The sequence below is a fragment of the Artemia franciscana genome, chromosome 17 (genome assembly GCF_032884065.1).
Source record: "Artemia franciscana chromosome 17, ASM3288406v1, whole genome shotgun sequence".
In the NCBI taxonomy this organism is placed as follows: domain Eukaryota; kingdom Metazoa; phylum Arthropoda; class Branchiopoda; order Anostraca; family Artemiidae; genus Artemia; species Artemia franciscana.
Window position 1 is genome coordinate 23164821 of NC_088879.1, and position 17162 is coordinate 23181982.

The 17162-nt window shown below is 36.9% G+C and overlaps 1 protein-coding gene across 2 annotated transcripts in view; it reads left to right on the forward strand.

Annotated features, from left to right (window-relative positions):
• LOC136038020 (uncharacterized) overlaps nt 1-17162 on the forward strand; it is a 98406-nt gene that overhangs the window by 55532 nt on the left and 25712 nt on the right. For both annotated transcript variants that reach the window (XM_065720958.1, XM_065720959.1), the window contains 3 exons: nt 1711-1980; nt 3643-3764; nt 5629-5852. In XM_065720958.1, the coding sequence (XP_065577030.1) occupies nt 1711-1980; nt 3643-3764; nt 5629-5852 (616 nt within the window). The remainder of the gene's footprint in view (nt 1-1710; nt 1981-3642; nt 3765-5628; nt 5853-17162) is intronic.

Below are 17162 nucleotides of genomic sequence, written 5' to 3' on the forward strand. Positions count from 1 at the left end.
TAATTTAAATAATGCTGGGATATCCAGTGCCCCCTTCATAGAAATTGTCTTCCCCCATGAAAAATTCTTCCATGGAAAGATCCTCCCACGTAACCCAATCCCCACTGAAAAGGTCTGCTTACTTACCCATAACTAATGCTATATGTAAACAATGGGCAAAGCTCATGACTTGGAGCCCTTGCCCCGGGGACTGTGGGGGACTAAGTCGTCCTCAAAGACATAGTTATTAGATATATCGACTATGCTGAACAAAACGGCTATCTCAAAATTTTGATCCAGTGGCTTTGAAGAAAACATGAGCGTGGAAGGGGGCCTAGTTGCCCTCCAATTTTTCGGTCACTTAAAAAGGGCACTGTAACTTTTAATTTCCGTTCGAATTAGCCCTTTCGCGAAATTCTAGGGCCGAAACGATCATTCCTGAGAAAAAAAACAAATAAACACGCATCCGTGATTTTTCTTCTGGCAAAAAAAAAATAACAACAAAATTTCACAGTTGTGCAGATAAGAGCTTGAAATCTCTACAGTGGAGTTCTCTGATACTCTGAACCTGATGGTGTGATTTTCATTAAGATTCTATTTATTTTAGGGGGTGTTTCTTCCTTTTTTCGAAAAAAAGCAAATTTTCTCAAGCTCGTAACTTTTAATGGTTAGGACTAAACCTAATGAAACTTGTATATTGAAAATCAGCATAAAAATTCGATTCTTTTGATGTATCTATTGGTATCAAAATTTCGTTGCGACGAATCTATCATTTTTTTGATGGCAAGAACAATTTGGTTCAAACAATAAACTCTTACTTAACCTTCTTCAGCAGCGCTTATTAGAATGAATTTTCATAATTTTTGGCGTTCAACAGGATTTATAATAACTGGATTGGTATCCCAAAGCCCTTATTGCAGCCTAATGTAGTTATTACTTTCTTATTGTGCTTCAAACCTTAACAAATTACAATTAGTCCTTCTGCTGATGCTTGTGCTTCTTCTCCTTTCTTAGGATTATTGTGGAGACACCTTTCACATAATCTCATCATTGGGATCAAATACCTGATGATGAGACTATGTGAAAGCGTCTGCATAATAATCCAAGCAAGAAGAAGAAGATATCAGGATAAATGTCCGGACCTGCTTGCCAATACGGGATTCGGGGCTCAAACTCAGCTGCAGCATAATGTAAGGCCCAAAATATGATTCTAGTGTTTCGTTGAAACGTCAGACTAGACATACAGAAAGAAAAAAAAAACTGAGAAAGCATCGATCTCTAGCTCCCGCAACTCTAATGTACTTAAGGTAAATCTAATCACTACCGTCAAAACTGTAGAATATTTGCTTTTATTTTTGGAATTTGGCCTGATTGTTAAGGGAGGATAAAGTTTAGCAGAATCCACTTTTACTGACTCGTCTGCCTTGTTAGCAAAAAGAAATAGGTTAAAATAGTCACACACACAAAATTCTAATAGCAAACTTGGAATTTTCTTCCGTTTCCTGCGTTAAAAAGCAAACACAGCTACTAAAACTAAGATAACCGTAAGGTTTTCTCTAATATTTAGACCATCTTTTCTTTAAGTCGTAGGATTTTGGTGGGATCAGGCTTCAATATCTCTAACCTCCCCCTCCCTTGTGTATAAGCCTATAATTGTTAACAATGTGTCTCTGCGTTAATTTCAGTTTTCAGTCTACATTTAAGGCTGATTTTAATTAACCAACCTTTTAGGACTAGAAGTAATACCAGAAGAAACAGAGGAGGAGGAGGAGGAAGAGGACCGACATAGTTCTACAAAACAGCCAAGAAACGATTACGGTATAATGTCTTCATGTGACACAACGAAAGATGTCGTTCGAACCGCAAGTAGTAACACTAGTCTGGGGTCACTTGGAGGATCTGAATCGGAAGGGATTGGGTCGGCGGCTGAGGGTGAATTTCATTCCAGCGGGGAATCAACGCATGGTGAAGATATTGAACAAAGAAATGAAATAAATAAAGGTATTATTTTCATTCTGCTTTTTGGGGCTATAATGAGAGAAAGGTTGAGATGGATAGAGCACGTTTTGCGGAAGAAGGATGACAAATTGGCGAAAATTGTCCTTTCCGGGAAATCGTAAAGAAAACAGAAAGTAGGTCATCTGAAGTTCGGGTGGGAGGATGTCATAGAGAAAGATTTGAAGGAAATGCGAACTTCCTGGGAGTGTGTAAAGAGTAAAACTTTGAATTGGGATGAAGGAGGAGGTGCGTAGCTGTGTTGGCCTCATGGGGCTTAGTACGGCGGTGAGTTGTGTTTAGTAGTATTGTTTTCACGGCAAAGAAATATCGAAAAAGACTTGCATAAGATTCACAATGATACTTTTATTAAGGTATAGCTTTTTTTATTTTTCTAGTGGCTATTAGGGATATAGCCATTTTTTCAAAAAGTCCAGCTTCCATTACATTTAACTCAGTTTGGTCGTTTTATCTCGTGTATGGAGTGGATCATCTAAAATAAGAAGTGGAAATCTTATACCGTCTCCCCCTACCTAGACATAATTCATGATTTCACACAGATATCTAGTCTGAGAAACAATAATAAAAAGGAATTAGTGTTTTAAGGGGGTGGGTAAGTCAATGTTCATGTGGCTAATGTTTATCATTATTATGTTGCTTCACTAGATATGTGTTCCTCACTTCTATACTAAGTAAGCAAACTCTAATGTAGCAGGATATGCAGTTAAGGACAGCTAAAATTGTTTAGTCTTTAATATTTTTTTTTTTGTAATTCCCTCTATCGAATCAGAAAATTAACCTTCACGCATTGATCAAACTTTAATACTTTTTAGTTTAGAAGACTCGTGTTGATACGAAGTCCTATTTGTTGGGCTTTAGCGTCAAATACCTCCCTCCTCTTGCTTACGCCCTGGGACCCATATACTTTCTGGTAGATATTAAAATTTATAACATTTAATCAATGAACAATGTGGACAAAAAACGTTACACGCCTAGAAATATACACCTGTTTGTAGTTCGTTCGTGCATTTCTATTGTTGTGCCTGTCTTAATTGTTAAATTTACGGGAGTGTCTTAAATATTTTGGCAATACTATTCAATTTCTTTTTCATTCGCGTTTCAACAGCGCTTTGTATTTGAAGGAGAAAATGGGTGTCACCAATAATAAGACAAAGATGTACACATTTTTTACATACAAAAGCATGATAATAATGATGAAAGCAATCCTTGTTACTTGAGCCTTATAATCCCGTAACTATCGCTAAAAATCCTAGTTATGTAATACAATCCAATTTTTAGTCTCCTCCTGTAAGGCTGAATATTACCGTCAAACTGTTGGAAAAAACATATTGTCAATGCAAGGACACTTTTTTTTGGAAATAAGCTGCCCGAATACCAACTGAAACGTGTAAAAATATTATTAGAAAGATTATCAGAAGTCCAGAGAAAAGAATGTGTCCAGAACAACCTGTAACAGTCGTCCCCGATGATTACACGGATGAGCATATATTTTGACGTTTTTATTCTAATAAAACTATTCGTTCAGCAACAACAAGAGCATAAATTTTTTTGAGAATTCGTACTTTTATGAAAAAACATCTAAAATCTTATTTGAAATACCAAAGAAATAAAAAACTGATTTAATCTTGATTCCATAACCTCTTCCAGATCTTCTTTCGAACAGTCAAGAAAAGGAAGATTCTCAAACAGAAGAGAAAACAGAGGCAGATCGATGCATCGAAGTGTATAATGAAACTGTTAGGCAACGCTCATCGTCAAGATCGCCACGGGTATGTTTCACCGTTATTCAGTATTCAAAAATTTAAGGAGTGTGATTGCCTAAGAGCTGAGATTCCGGGTGCTGTCAAAGCAACTCAAAATAAAGTTGTGAAGAATTATGAATTCATTCCTAATAGTGGGTGGTAGCTGTGTTGACGTCAATTTTTATCATAATTAACTAGTGGCTAAATTATGGTCATTTAAGTACAATCAGCAAATGTCACTTGTATCCTGTTTATCGAGCTTGCTTGGATATATGCCAAAAAATATTGATTTTTTCCTGGGGGTGGCGGACGAGCAATTACTAAGGATTTTCCTAGAGGAAGGGATAAAACTAAAAAGCAACACTATGTTAAGACCATCTTTGGGTTATTTTCTCTAATTGTGGCCATTATTATTTATCAATTTATGGCCGTCTTGTACTGTGTATTAACACTAGAAGAGAGGGAACTAAAAGATAAAAATTATAAAGCAGAGTAGAATCACTAATTGGAAAAAAACAAGAAGACTGGGATTCTCTGCCCCTTGAAGAAGAAGAACTTTCGTGGGAGCCTCGTTAAAATCAAGGTGGCAGTGCTTCCCCTCCCACTTTCCCCTAAAAATATTTTATTGATTATCTTACATAATGAATTATGAAGATGTCGCGAAGTCTTAGAACTCCGAGAAAACTCAAATACATTTCGATCAACTTTAAGAATTTTATTCCATTCATTAATTCAGTTTTACATTTATTACTCCATTACGTGGATGTCACATTTTGTTTGCCTTTCTGAAGCACCTCTCTAAGGTATCTGACAAAGCGAATAGCCTTATACTTGTAAATAGTTCTATTAATAAGCTGTTGCTTGATTTGAAGTCTCTTACCGTTTTCACGTCTGTATATCCTTCGTTATATTTCAACTGCATTCTGATACTCCTGCAACCCTCAGAACTAGTTCATCTCTTGTCTCTGATGATTCTACATACCATCTTCGTAATTCTGGCAACATTTAAATTCTGTTCTGTTAATCAGTCAGATCAGGCTATTACCCTCTGCCTCTCACGCTGCCTGAGTCCACTAAGTGTCACTCGTTTGGTGCCTTCAGAAAAATCGTAAAGGGTTGCCAACCTTTTGGTCCACGAATGTTTCCCCTCAGAATCCAAAAATGTGTAATTTTTGTGTAATTTTTGCCTAAAATGCGTTCATCTTGAAAATTTAAAAACTAGTGCATATTGATTTTACCAGTTTTATTTGTTGACCAAAAGACCGAAAAATCTCTTTCAAAGCGGCCAGTTAATATCAAATATAATGAAAACGAATAAATTCATATAAAACGTCCATACAAAATGACTTTACTTACTATATTTTTGGCAAAACATTGATGCTAAAAAAAAGTAATACTTTGGTGAAAAATACGATTTTTTTTAACCAAAATATACATCCATCTAGTAAATGTTTCGTTTCATGTCATAAATTTATAAAATACTTCCCTTTTTTGCCTTTTTATGTGCCATGTCGTTTTCTCACTTTTGTCCTTTCATGCCATTGCGTCCTGGCACATGGGTCTGTGTCCTTTTGCTTAAAGTGTTTCCATTTGGCAACCCTGATAGACCCTTGTGGGGGGCATTTGATGATATATTCGGTTTGATTGTTTAAATTTACCGTGGTTATATCTATTTACCTGTCTATCCAAGCAATTAGATAGAAAGAGAAAAAGATTCTTTGATAAAAAGAGAGCTACACCTCCCTTTTTTATCAGTCTCTTAATCTTAACCAGAAAGAAATAGAGGCGATAAAATGGAAGTCTGGTGGCTGGAAACTATTTATTTTTTGGGAAAACTCTCTGTAATATAGTATGGAAAGTTACACTTTGTAATTATGTAGTCTTATTTTAGGTGAGTGTTTGTGAATCAGCTAAAGATTATGCTGGTACTGAGACATTGCGACGGATGAAGAAATTTTTACCATCAGTTCGAAACCTTCGTAACCAATTTGAAGTGAAAAAGAATGAGCAAAGTGATGATTCCCCTGGGCTGAATTATAGCCCCTGTACTAAAACAAGATCCAGGAGATCGAGTGTGGAGTCTAACTTGAGCACTTCTTCAATGTCAAGTAAAAGGTGAGATATTACTTTATTCAGATATACTGTATTCAAGTTTGTTCGAAAATAATTTCTGTAGTCATGTTGAATTTGAACTCTAAATTGTGTAATATTTTTGAAAATATGCCTATGAAAAGTAACCGTCTATATTCCTCCCGTGGGACCCATCATGGTGCAATTTTGATAACAACTTAGCGTCGATTTTACCGAAGAACAAAGACGACGTTTAAGGCACAAGTTAACACTTTTTTACTTTTTTTTTAATAGGATTGTATCTTTTGAGCTTCCCTTTGAAGAAATCAAGAGACTAGCTTTTGTTGATCTTATCCCTCAGTAGACCGTTTCAAGTGGGTGTGCAGTGACTGATAAGCTGTTCTTCAAGCGATCACTGAAGGGTAATATCACTTATAGGTAGTCCGAGTCTGTCGTGTCTCTTCACGTTTGCTGTGATGTCTAGGCAAACCCATAGAGCAAGTTTATAATATTCAGAATAGTATAAAGTCTTAAATTATTTTTAAGATTTCCTCCCCTCCCTTAAAAGAATTGTTGAAGCCTGTCCATTCCGTGATAAAAAAATTATTATGGCCCTTACTTTCCTTTGTTCAAAACTGTTCTTTTCTTTAATAGGAAAGCATTATTTGGGTGACTATCAGAGGCGCAATTTGCCCACCCCAGATTTTTCAGGGGGACCCAAGCTTCCACCACAAAGGGCCCTTTGCCGTCCATTATAATCCATTATGTCCAACATAGTCCATTCTGTCCAATTGATTTGAAATTACTGCACGCCTGTTACTTTCACCGACGTATTGTTTACTTAAACAAGAAAATTTCTCACTGAGGAGGGCCAGCCTTTAGTCTGGCTGAATTTTTTCCACTTTCAGTTTAATCACTTAACCTCGTTGATTATGATCTTTGATATTATAATTAATCTTAGAGGTCAGTGTGGCTGAGTTCCACATTGGGTTACAGTACATTTCCATGCAACACACGGGTGCTGAAAATGAGTTTTTACTTAGAATATTCGATCGATGTGCTGCAAAAACTCGCATTTTTTCTTACGTGAAAATTGGGGGGGGGGGCAAAATGGAGTTCATGCCCACCCCAATATTTGGCCCAAATGGTGCCTCTGGTGACTATGAAGCAAATCCAGAAGTGACACCTTAGGCCTGGACACTTTAAAGCACCGTGATAAATCCAATTATACCAGGAATATATGCTTGACAGTGGGGGGAAATTAAAATAAGTATAATAAATGGTTAAACTGTGTAGAAAAGATTAGAGATGTGGGGAAAATAGAACTGTCAGAAATTGACAGTTCTAAGTCAAAAGTAATTGGAGATCATCCTTCCGTGGGGGGGGGGGCAAACTCCAGCTCCCTAATATTAGACGCATCTTTATACTTTCTCTATAGCCGTCAACGGGGCACTCAAGTCAACCCATAATAAAACTACCCCGCTAGGAATAGACTTCAACATGTCAAATTGCACCAGCTTGTTTTTCAAAGTTGTTATAGATACAGGGTTTGATTGAATTGGACGTAGCTATTGAGAAAACAAAGGCCCACATAACAGTTTCTTATGTAATGAAAGAGTCAATATCTTTTTTACAAGTACAAATAAAAACTATTAAACTCCTCTGAATACTACTAGTCTTATAAGCTATAATCTAACAGAAAAATAAATTTGTGGTATCAACAGAGGCTGTTTTCTAAAAAAATATACAACGTAAGTCTTTGAAGAAATCAAATGACATAAATAACATCCGGTTCGATTGTTCAATCTAGATTACTAAGTTGTTTCAATTTATATGCCATTTATATTTCCATTGATCTCTATCATCTTGAAATACGGCTTTTTAGAAAATAGAGTGGGCGTGACAGTTTATTTTTTATTTAATTACATTTTTTGGAATACTACTACATATTTTTGGCCAAGCTTAGCAGTATAAGCATGGAATTTATCACTAAAAACTACAAATTCCTGAGAAAGATATTGGGCACTGTTTAAGATAGGAAAATAGCACTAGATTTGAATGGAGGAGATTTCCTCTTAAATTTTATTACTCTTACGTGTAATTTCGTACTAGCTTGCCCCTTGGATTGTAAAGACCATGGATTTCAAAATCTGCATTACAGGTCTACTAGGAGTTATGATAATTGGTGTCCAAATAATTTCAAAGTGGTTAAACCAATCTGTCTCAAGGGACTGGACGTTTTCCACAGCTGGGTGCATATCTATGCGTCACACAATTCCGCCACGCTTGGTACGCGCTGCCTGGTAACTTGATTTCCAAGATTCAGTAGCCCCTCGATCAATCTAAAATTAATGTTACCAGCCCCTTCTGGCCGCAGTTTCCTATTGACAAAAATTATAGACAAACATCTGGCCTGCAGAAATTCTGCAATACATTTTGTAATGTATTTCGTAATTTAATTAAAAAATCACTTATCATAATTAATTGTATCGTTACGAATCTGGTCATGATAACCGAAATTTTGTTTTAATGCATTAACTGTTACAGAGAATACAGACCACCTGCTATTTTACTGGACCACACGATTTTCGAGAACTATTGGTAAATAATAAAGTATAGCTTAAATTAAAATTTAATGACCACAGCAGAATATTACGCTTATCAGTGAATAACTGGGTCAAAAAGCAGGAATTGCAACTTCTTATTCCCTATTACTATATACCTTGACAGTATATTGTGGATTATTGTGGTATGGGTATGATTAGTTTTTATGTATAGATTTGTATGTTTTGTAAAACATGGAAGATATAAGAAACACGTGAAATAAAATGAAAGAAAATAACTGTCCGGTTTTGCTGAAATTATGACAGCCATAAATGTGGGAATTTTATACATTCTTGGTGGGTGGTGGGGGGTGGTTACATCTTTAAAAAAGGGATAAATCAAACAAGTATTGATTCTGTTTTCAAGTTGGGAACACCTGTCTAGATCGGATTTTTAAAATTTGAAATCTGGTGTGTTCTTGAATTAATTCAATGATCGGAGTTAATTAAGAGATCATTTAAAGACCGTTAGATATGGATTAAAAGCATTGTGGTCTACTGACCTAGTTTTAGAACATTTGTTTATTGAGTCGGAATGTAAATACCTTGGTTTTAGAGAGCATTTGAAGCATATTAGCGGTGCTCTGTAGGCGTCTCAAGCAACAAGCAGAAGAGAGGAGGAACCCATCGCAAGGGTTGTACGTACCTGCTGGTTTAGTTACCCTTCAATTGCAGTTAATACCTGAGTGGGTCCCTACACTTTCCTTGTTCCTGGACGGACTTGATATATAAAAAATTGACCTTAACATATTTCCTATCCATAAAAATCTATGCTGTGAAATACGGTCTGTGATTTTGGACTTGCTGTGTTAATGCATATTTGCGATGGCCGATAAGCTCATTTGGAATCCCGTTTTAAACTTTTTGTCACGTGCAGTGAAAACTGTAAAAAGCCATGATGAAGTCACAAAGGGAGAAGCCCTGTTTCCCCCCACCCAGAAAAAGACATTATAAAAGCAAAAGAGATCTTATGGATAGAAGCGAACTGTCTTAATCGAATGTCCAGAAAAGGTTACCACGTGTGAAAATGTTTTGGAAATGATCAAATTGTTACAGACTTGTGATTACGATAAGGTTACTCTGCCTACTTTCCTTACTTTTGAACCAGAAGAAGTCCCTTCGATCCCCAGTGAAAGTACAGTGATTGTTACACGCAAGATTACGGGAATGTGAAACAAATTAGACATTATTATGGAACAAAACTTCTCGAAAAGTAAACCAGTAGCTGTTGAAATCTCGGCTGAATATATTTCCAAACCATCCTATGCCGTGATTACTAAAAATCTACCAAGTAACCTAGCCAAACTGGAATCAAGGAATGACCTCATAGAAAAAGCATGTGGTGACCGTTAGCTAGAAAATTGTCGAGCTAAAGTGCACCCGAGGTGACTGGAGAGTTATCACTTCATCCAAATATGATGCTCACGCAATAGAGAATGCGCTTCTCAGCTCAAACAGCATCATTAAAAATCCTTCTCACTTTGGAATAATTAAACGTGTCCCAATTGATCTGACCTCTGATGACGTCAAGACGTCTTGACGTCAAGATGACGTCTGATGCGAAATTGTAGTGAAGCAAAGCAAAGTGGGTCTACCAGATCTTTCAGGCCTAAAATTTGAAACAAAAGAGGATTTATTACGAACATTGAAGTTACCATTAGTGATCGGTTTCGAACGATTCGGCATTCAAGAGTTTTTGCTGCTACCCTATCGATAGTATAAGTGCCAATCATGTGGACATATTTCAAGTACATGTATAACCGAACTTTGTTATTCTGTCTGTGGAGAAAAAGGTAACGGAAGCTCTAAAACAGACCCTGCCAGAAACCGACAAAATGTGTTCTTTGCAATTCAGACAGCCATCCATGTTACAGTTATAAATGCCCTATTGCACAGGCTCTGCTGAAAGGTAATTCTAATTCAAAATGAGATTCAGATGCCAAATTTTATGGTGGAGAATTACTTGAAAAGCTATCGAATCCCAATTCCCTCGACGTTCTTGCAGTCCATTACCTAGTTTGGTAATTTTCCTGTTGAAAGACCACCAAAACCTGTCATCACCGTTTTCTAATTGTCATCTCCTCTTTCGTAGTGCAATTGTTAGACCGAGAGGCAAATCATTTGGTGGTCTCGCCATCCTATCCTGATTCCCTTGCAAGCTATTAGCAGAGACTGGTTACTTTATTGCCGCTAAGCTTGAAAATCATGTAGTAATTAATGTTTATGTGCCTACAAATTATAACAACGAACAATCTGATTCACGGTTCGCGTCTACCTGCAAGCTTCTCGACAGGTTTAAACAGTTCGTGGTAACGAACTGCTGTAAGGAGCGACTCGGCTCATAAGGAAACCAAAACTCTAAAAAACGGAATTTTGATACCAATAGTTACATCAAAAGAATTGCATTTTAATGCTGGTTTTAAATATATTAAATAAAAAAAAAACAAGTTTTTTTAACTGAAAGTAAGGAGCGACATTAAAACTTAAAACGCACAGAAATTACTTCGTATATGAAAGAGGCTGCTTCCTCATCAGCGCCCCGCTCTTTACGCTAAAGTTTTTTACTGTTTTAAAAAGAAGAATTGAGAGAAAGAGTCAAACTTTAGCGTAAAGAACGGGCGCTGATGAGGAAGCAGCCTCTTTCATATACGAAGTAATTTCTGTGCGTTTTAAGTTCTATGACTTTTAGAGGGCGTTTCCCCCTATTTTCTAAAATAACGCAAATTTTCTCAGGCTCGTAACTTTTGATGGGTAAGACTAAACTTGATAAAACTTATATATTTAAAACCAGCATTAAAATGCGATTCTTTTGATGTAACTATTGGTATCAAAATTCCATTTTTTTGAGTTTTGGTTACTATTGAGCCGGGTCGCTCCTTACTACAGTTCGTTACCACGAACTTTTTGATAAATTCCATCAAGTTTAGTCTTACCTATAAAAAGTTACCAGTCTGAGCAAATTTGCATTAAAACACCCCCTAAAAGGCATAGAATCTTAAAGAAGATCACACCGTCAGATTAAGCGCATCAGAGAATCCTACGGTAGAAGTTTCAAGCTCCTATCTACAAAATATGGAGTTTTGTATTTTGTCCCAGAAGACAGACCACGGATGCGTGTTTATTTGTTTGTTCGTTCGTTTGTTTTATACCAAGTGCCATATAGCGATCGCAAATTCTGTCGGTCTGTCTGTCTGTCTGTCCCAGTCTTGCAAGTTTAGGCATTTCCAGATAAGCTAGGAAGATGAAATTTGGCAGGCGTATCAGGGACCAGACCAGATTAAGTGAGAAATAGTCGTTTCTCTGATTGGACCATCTGGGGGGGGGGGAGTGGGGGACGGTTAATTCGGAAAACTAGAAAAAATGAGGTATTTTTAACTTACGAACGGGTGATCAGATCTTAATGAAATTTGACATTTAAAAGGATATCGTGTCTCAAAGCTCTTATTTTAAATCCCGACTGGATCCGGTGACACTGGAGGGAGAAGTCTAAAATGTTGGAAAACGCTTTGAGTGGAGGGATCGGGACGAAACTTGGTGAGAAAAATAACCATAAATCCTAGATACGTGATTCACATAACTGGAACGGATCCGCTCTCTTTGGGGGATTTGGGGGGGGGGCTAATTCTAAAAATTAGAAAAAATGAGGTATTTTTAACTTACGAAGGAGTGCATGGATCTTAATGAAATTTCATATTTAGAAGAACCTTGTAACTCAGATGTCTTGTTTTAAATCCCGACCGGATCCAGTGTCATTGGGGGAGTTGAGGGGATCGGAAATCTTGGAAAACCCTTAGAGTGGAGAGATCAGGATGAAAATTGGTGAGAAGAATAAGCACAAGTTAAAAATACATGACTGACATAGACGGACCGGATCTGCGCTCTTTGGGCGAGTTGGGGGGGGATTCGGAAAATTAGAAAAATGAGGTATTTGTAACTGACGAATGTGTGATCAGATCTTAATGAAATTTGATATTTAGAAGGATCTTGTGCTTCAGCGCTCTTATTTTAAATCCCGAAAAGATCCTGTGACAGTGGGGGGAGTTGGAGTGGGAAACCAGAAATCCTGGAAAACGTGAAAATTGAGGTATCTTTATCTTACGAATGGGTGATAGGATCTTAATGAAACTTGATATTTAGAAAAATAATATGTCTGAGATCCTCCATTTTCAATTCGAATCGGACCCAGAGACATAAGGCGTTGGAGAGGGAGACGGAAATCTTGGAAACTGGAAATCTTGGAAAACGCTTAGAGTGGAGAGATTGGGATAAAAATTGATGAGAAGAATAAGCACAAGCTCTAGATACGTGATTGACATTATTGGAATGGATCCGCTCTCTTTGGGGGAGCTGGGGGATTTTCAGTGCTTTGGCGTGTTTGTTGTTTTTTCAAGTGCTAGGACGATGAAAATTGGTAGGTGTGTCAGGGACCTGCACAAATTGACTTGATAACAGTCGTTTCCCGGATTCGACCATCTGGGGGTCTGGAGAGAGAGGAAACATTGAAGAAAGGGGTATTTTTAACTTCCGAATGGGTGATTGAATCTTAATGAAATTATAATTTTAGAAGGACCTCGTGTCTCAGAGCTCTTATTTTAAATCCTGACCGTATCCGGTGATATTGGGGGAGTTAGAGGGGGAAATGGGAAATCTCGGAAAAAGTTTAGAGTGGAAAGATTGGGATGAAACTTGGTGGAAAGAATAAGCACAAGTTCTAGATACATGATTAAAATAACCGGACTGAACCCGCTCTCTTTGGGAGAGTTGGGGGCGTGTTAATTTGAAAAAACAGAAAAGTTGAGGTATTTTTAACTTAAGAATGGGTAACCAGATCTTAATAAAATTTGATATTTAGAAGGAACTTATATCTCAGAGGTTATATTTTAAATCCCGACCAGATCTGATGACATTGGGGGTAGGTAGTTGGAGGGGGAAACTGGTTTTCTTGGAAAGCGATTTGGGTGGAGAAATCAGGTTGAAACTTGGTGGGTAGAATAAGCAAATGTCGGATATACGTGATTGACGTAACCGTACTGGATTTTTTTCAACTGGAAGTAATGAGCAGCATTAAAACTTAAAACGGACATAAAATATTACGGATATAAGGGGGTTCGGCTCCTCCATAATACCTTGCTCTTTACGCTAAAGTATTTTTAGTAATTTCAACTATTTATTCTACGGCCTTTGTGAACCAGGGGTCATTCTTAAGCATTTGGGAGAAAATTCAAGCTTTAGTGTAAAGAGTGAGGTATTGATAAGGGGGTGAACCCCCTCATATACGTAATAGAAATACACAAATATAGAAGTTCGTTATGTAAGATAATTCGTAAGGTACGTGTTTTCATTACTAACAAAAACGTTCGTAAAAAAAATCTAGTTGCCTTTTTAAGTAGCCAAAAATTGTAGGGCAACTAGACCTCCTCCACCACGCCTTTTTTTTTATCAAAATCATCCGATCAAAACTATGAGAAAGGCATTTAGCAAAAAAAAACACGAATATGCAAATTTCATTTTATTTATTCATCTTCGGTGAGCCAAAATCAAAACATGCATTAATTCAAAACATTCAGAAATTAAATAAGAAAAAGCGGTTTTTTTTTTAACTGTAAGTGAGGAGTGACATTAAAACTTAAAACGGACGGAAATTATTCCGTATATGAAACGGGTTGTCGCCCCTCTTCAACACCTAACTCTTTATGCAAAAGTGTCTTAATTGTTTTAAAAAGTAGAGTTGTGACAAAGAGTCAAACTTTTAGCGTAAAGAGTGGGGCGTTGAGGAGGGTACAGCCCCCTTTCATATACGGAATAATTTCTGTTCGTATTAAGTTTTAATGTCACTCCTTACTTCCAGTTAAAAAAGCTTGTTTTTTTTGTTTAATCTTAAAAAAATTGCCTCTAAACCTTTTATCATCAGTGGAGATTCTAATGTAGATATAACTAACACAATGTCTCCTCGATCACAAATCTTTTGGGGCTGTGTTTCTCCCGACTACTGTGTATGGCTTATGAGTGAAAACTTTTCATACATTGGGCCCTTTTCCTCAAACTTCTAACTTGGACCATGTTGTTGCTTTCTTTGGTAGTCCTCCCCGCCTATGGCTCAAAATACAGAATCAAATTGATTTTCCTACCGAGACTGGAAAATTGTGTCAAGTTAATCTATCAGTAAAGTCATTGACGAGATGCTGAGCAAAATATAAGTGCTTCTCAATCTTTTATGTGATAGTGCTGTGCTGCCACAAAGTGAAAAGAACTTCTAAGTTGAGCCTTCTTGGTACAAATAAACCACGCGCTGAAATATGCTGAAAAAATGCCGCTCCTCTTCGACATATTCGTAAAAAGTTTCAGCTTGAAAAAAAAAACAAAAAAAAAACAAAAACAAACAGAGATCTAGTGAATGCGTGTAATTCGGCCAGGCTAGGGCTTTCTGCTTGGAAGGACAGTGGTCGCCCACGACATGGCTTAGTAAAGGACTTGAGGTTTCGTACGAAATATAACAAGGAACTGAAAACCCATAAGGTAAGACTGATCCAGAAAAATGTAATCCATACAGTTGAAGACCCCTTCAAACTCTGGGAGTATAGCAAGCCTACAAAGCCCAGAGTGCTAGTGTGCCATAAAAAGTGGATTGAGGAGTTTTTTCAAGAACAGCTTGACCTTGATTTTTCAAATGAGATGAAATCTTTCCTGGTTGTCTCGCCAAGTTCTGTTCACTCTTTGGTTCCAAAATTAAAGAAAAAATCTTCCTTTGGTGTTGATTCTATTTCAGCAAGACACCTGCAACTTGCAGGCTCTTTAATCGAGTAACATTTAGCACTCTTGTTTCGGATGATCTTTGTTCGTGGTTCCATCTTTGTGTCCCTTTGCCATTTTGTGTCGGACAAATATTTCCCGTCCTTAAAAAGGTAAAACAGACGGTTCTCTGTGCAGTTCTTAACGGCCCATTACCCTCTCATGTACTATTATCAAACTCTTTGAGTTTTTCTTGATAAGAGACATTGAAGAAAATCGCTCCACCCCTCCTCATCAGTTTGGGCACCAGCGAGGCTTAGTTAGAGAGCAAGCTCTCTTTCTGTTTATAAATTTGCTGAAAGAGGTGATTTTTGGATCTTGTGTGCATTTGATGTTTCAAGCGCTTTTGACTCGTGTATATTTTCGCAAGTTTAGCATGATGCCCTTTTGAAAGGTACTGATGCCCTTTTGAAAGGTACTGATACTGCAATAATTACTTGTTTAAGATACATGTATTGAAATCTGAAGGCTGGAATTAAAGATGGAAGTGAACTATTTCAGATTCAGATAGGTGTACGCCAAGGAGCCTAAGGAAATTAAAAAACAACTCAAATAAAGTTCTTAAATTTAGAAAGCTTTATTTTCTAGGGGGGGGGGTGTATTTTACCCCCGGCCACTGTTCCAATGCCTATCCCCTCTGAAATATCTAATATAGGTATTGACATAAAGATCGTTTTATTCTTTACTTTCAAGTCGTTGGGTGACAAGTCAGGGTTTCACTTGAATCAAGAAACTCTGTCGTGAATTCACTTCACAGACGTTCACAGACGCTAAAATAACACGTTTTCAGTTGGAATTTTCTGTTATATCTAAATTATACAATTGAATAATTACCGAGTTATTCTTTAGTTTTCAGTCACACTTTCGTCTGTAATTCAATGTGATTTGTTGCTATTTCTTGTTCCATGTCTTTTGCTTTAGCTGATCAGAGCCATTTATCACCTCACGTACATTTACACGGGTCACAGATAGCAAATGTTAATTCCCCTTCCTGTTTATCAATCACAGACTCACACACGATAAACTAACACCTTCCTTCATCTCATTGTAATTTTGCTTTGTCTTCTAACCACTCATGCACACTAGACTGACACGTTAATTCATTCCATTGTAGTTTTCTTTTGTCTTCTAACAGCGAATTTCGTTGTTGTCATCTTGTTTAATTTTGCACGTATCATGAATAAGTATTGATTCTTCTTTCCTGTTTATCAATCACATACTCACACACACTAAACTATCCCGTTAGTTCATTCCATTGTATTTTTTCTTTATCTTCTAACCGTTCATGCACGCTAAACTAGGACGTTCCTTCATTCCATCGTAATTTTGCTTTGTCTTCTAACCTTAAATTTTGTTTTGCAACATTTTTGTCTGCAATTTACAGTGACTTTTCTTGTTCCTTGCCTTTCCCTTTAGCAGTTTGTCATCTTATGTAAACTTGCATGCGTCATAGATACGACCACTGTTGAGGCGAAAATGACGTAATTTATGCTCTTTAATTGTATATGAATGTGATGGCAATCAAGTGTATTTATTTCAAAAATGAGTCTCTAAACAAATTTTCTCAAACTCGTGACCTATCTCGGTCTTTTTTTCAGGCCAAAGAATCCCAGGATGCCAATTTTCCCCCCAAAAAAATATGGAGCCATTTTATAGCACCGTTTGAGAAATTCTTACAGATTTTGACAAATTAAAACTTCAATCAGTTGTCTTTCGCTTCCCCAACATTCTGCTTCGTTTACTCCCATAGACCTGTAATTACTATCTTGTTAGGGGATTCTGTATTTTTGATCCTATTCTTATAATTGAAAGGCAAGTTTTTGTATAAAATATTCAATTAAAGGATCTGAACCAGTTTCGGTCTTTGGTACTGACTTGGTAATTTGTCCAAGTATTTTTTATTTTTTTAAGTTTTTGTCCTTATTCGATGGATGAAGTTGAACCACTTTTCGTATTGGTACTG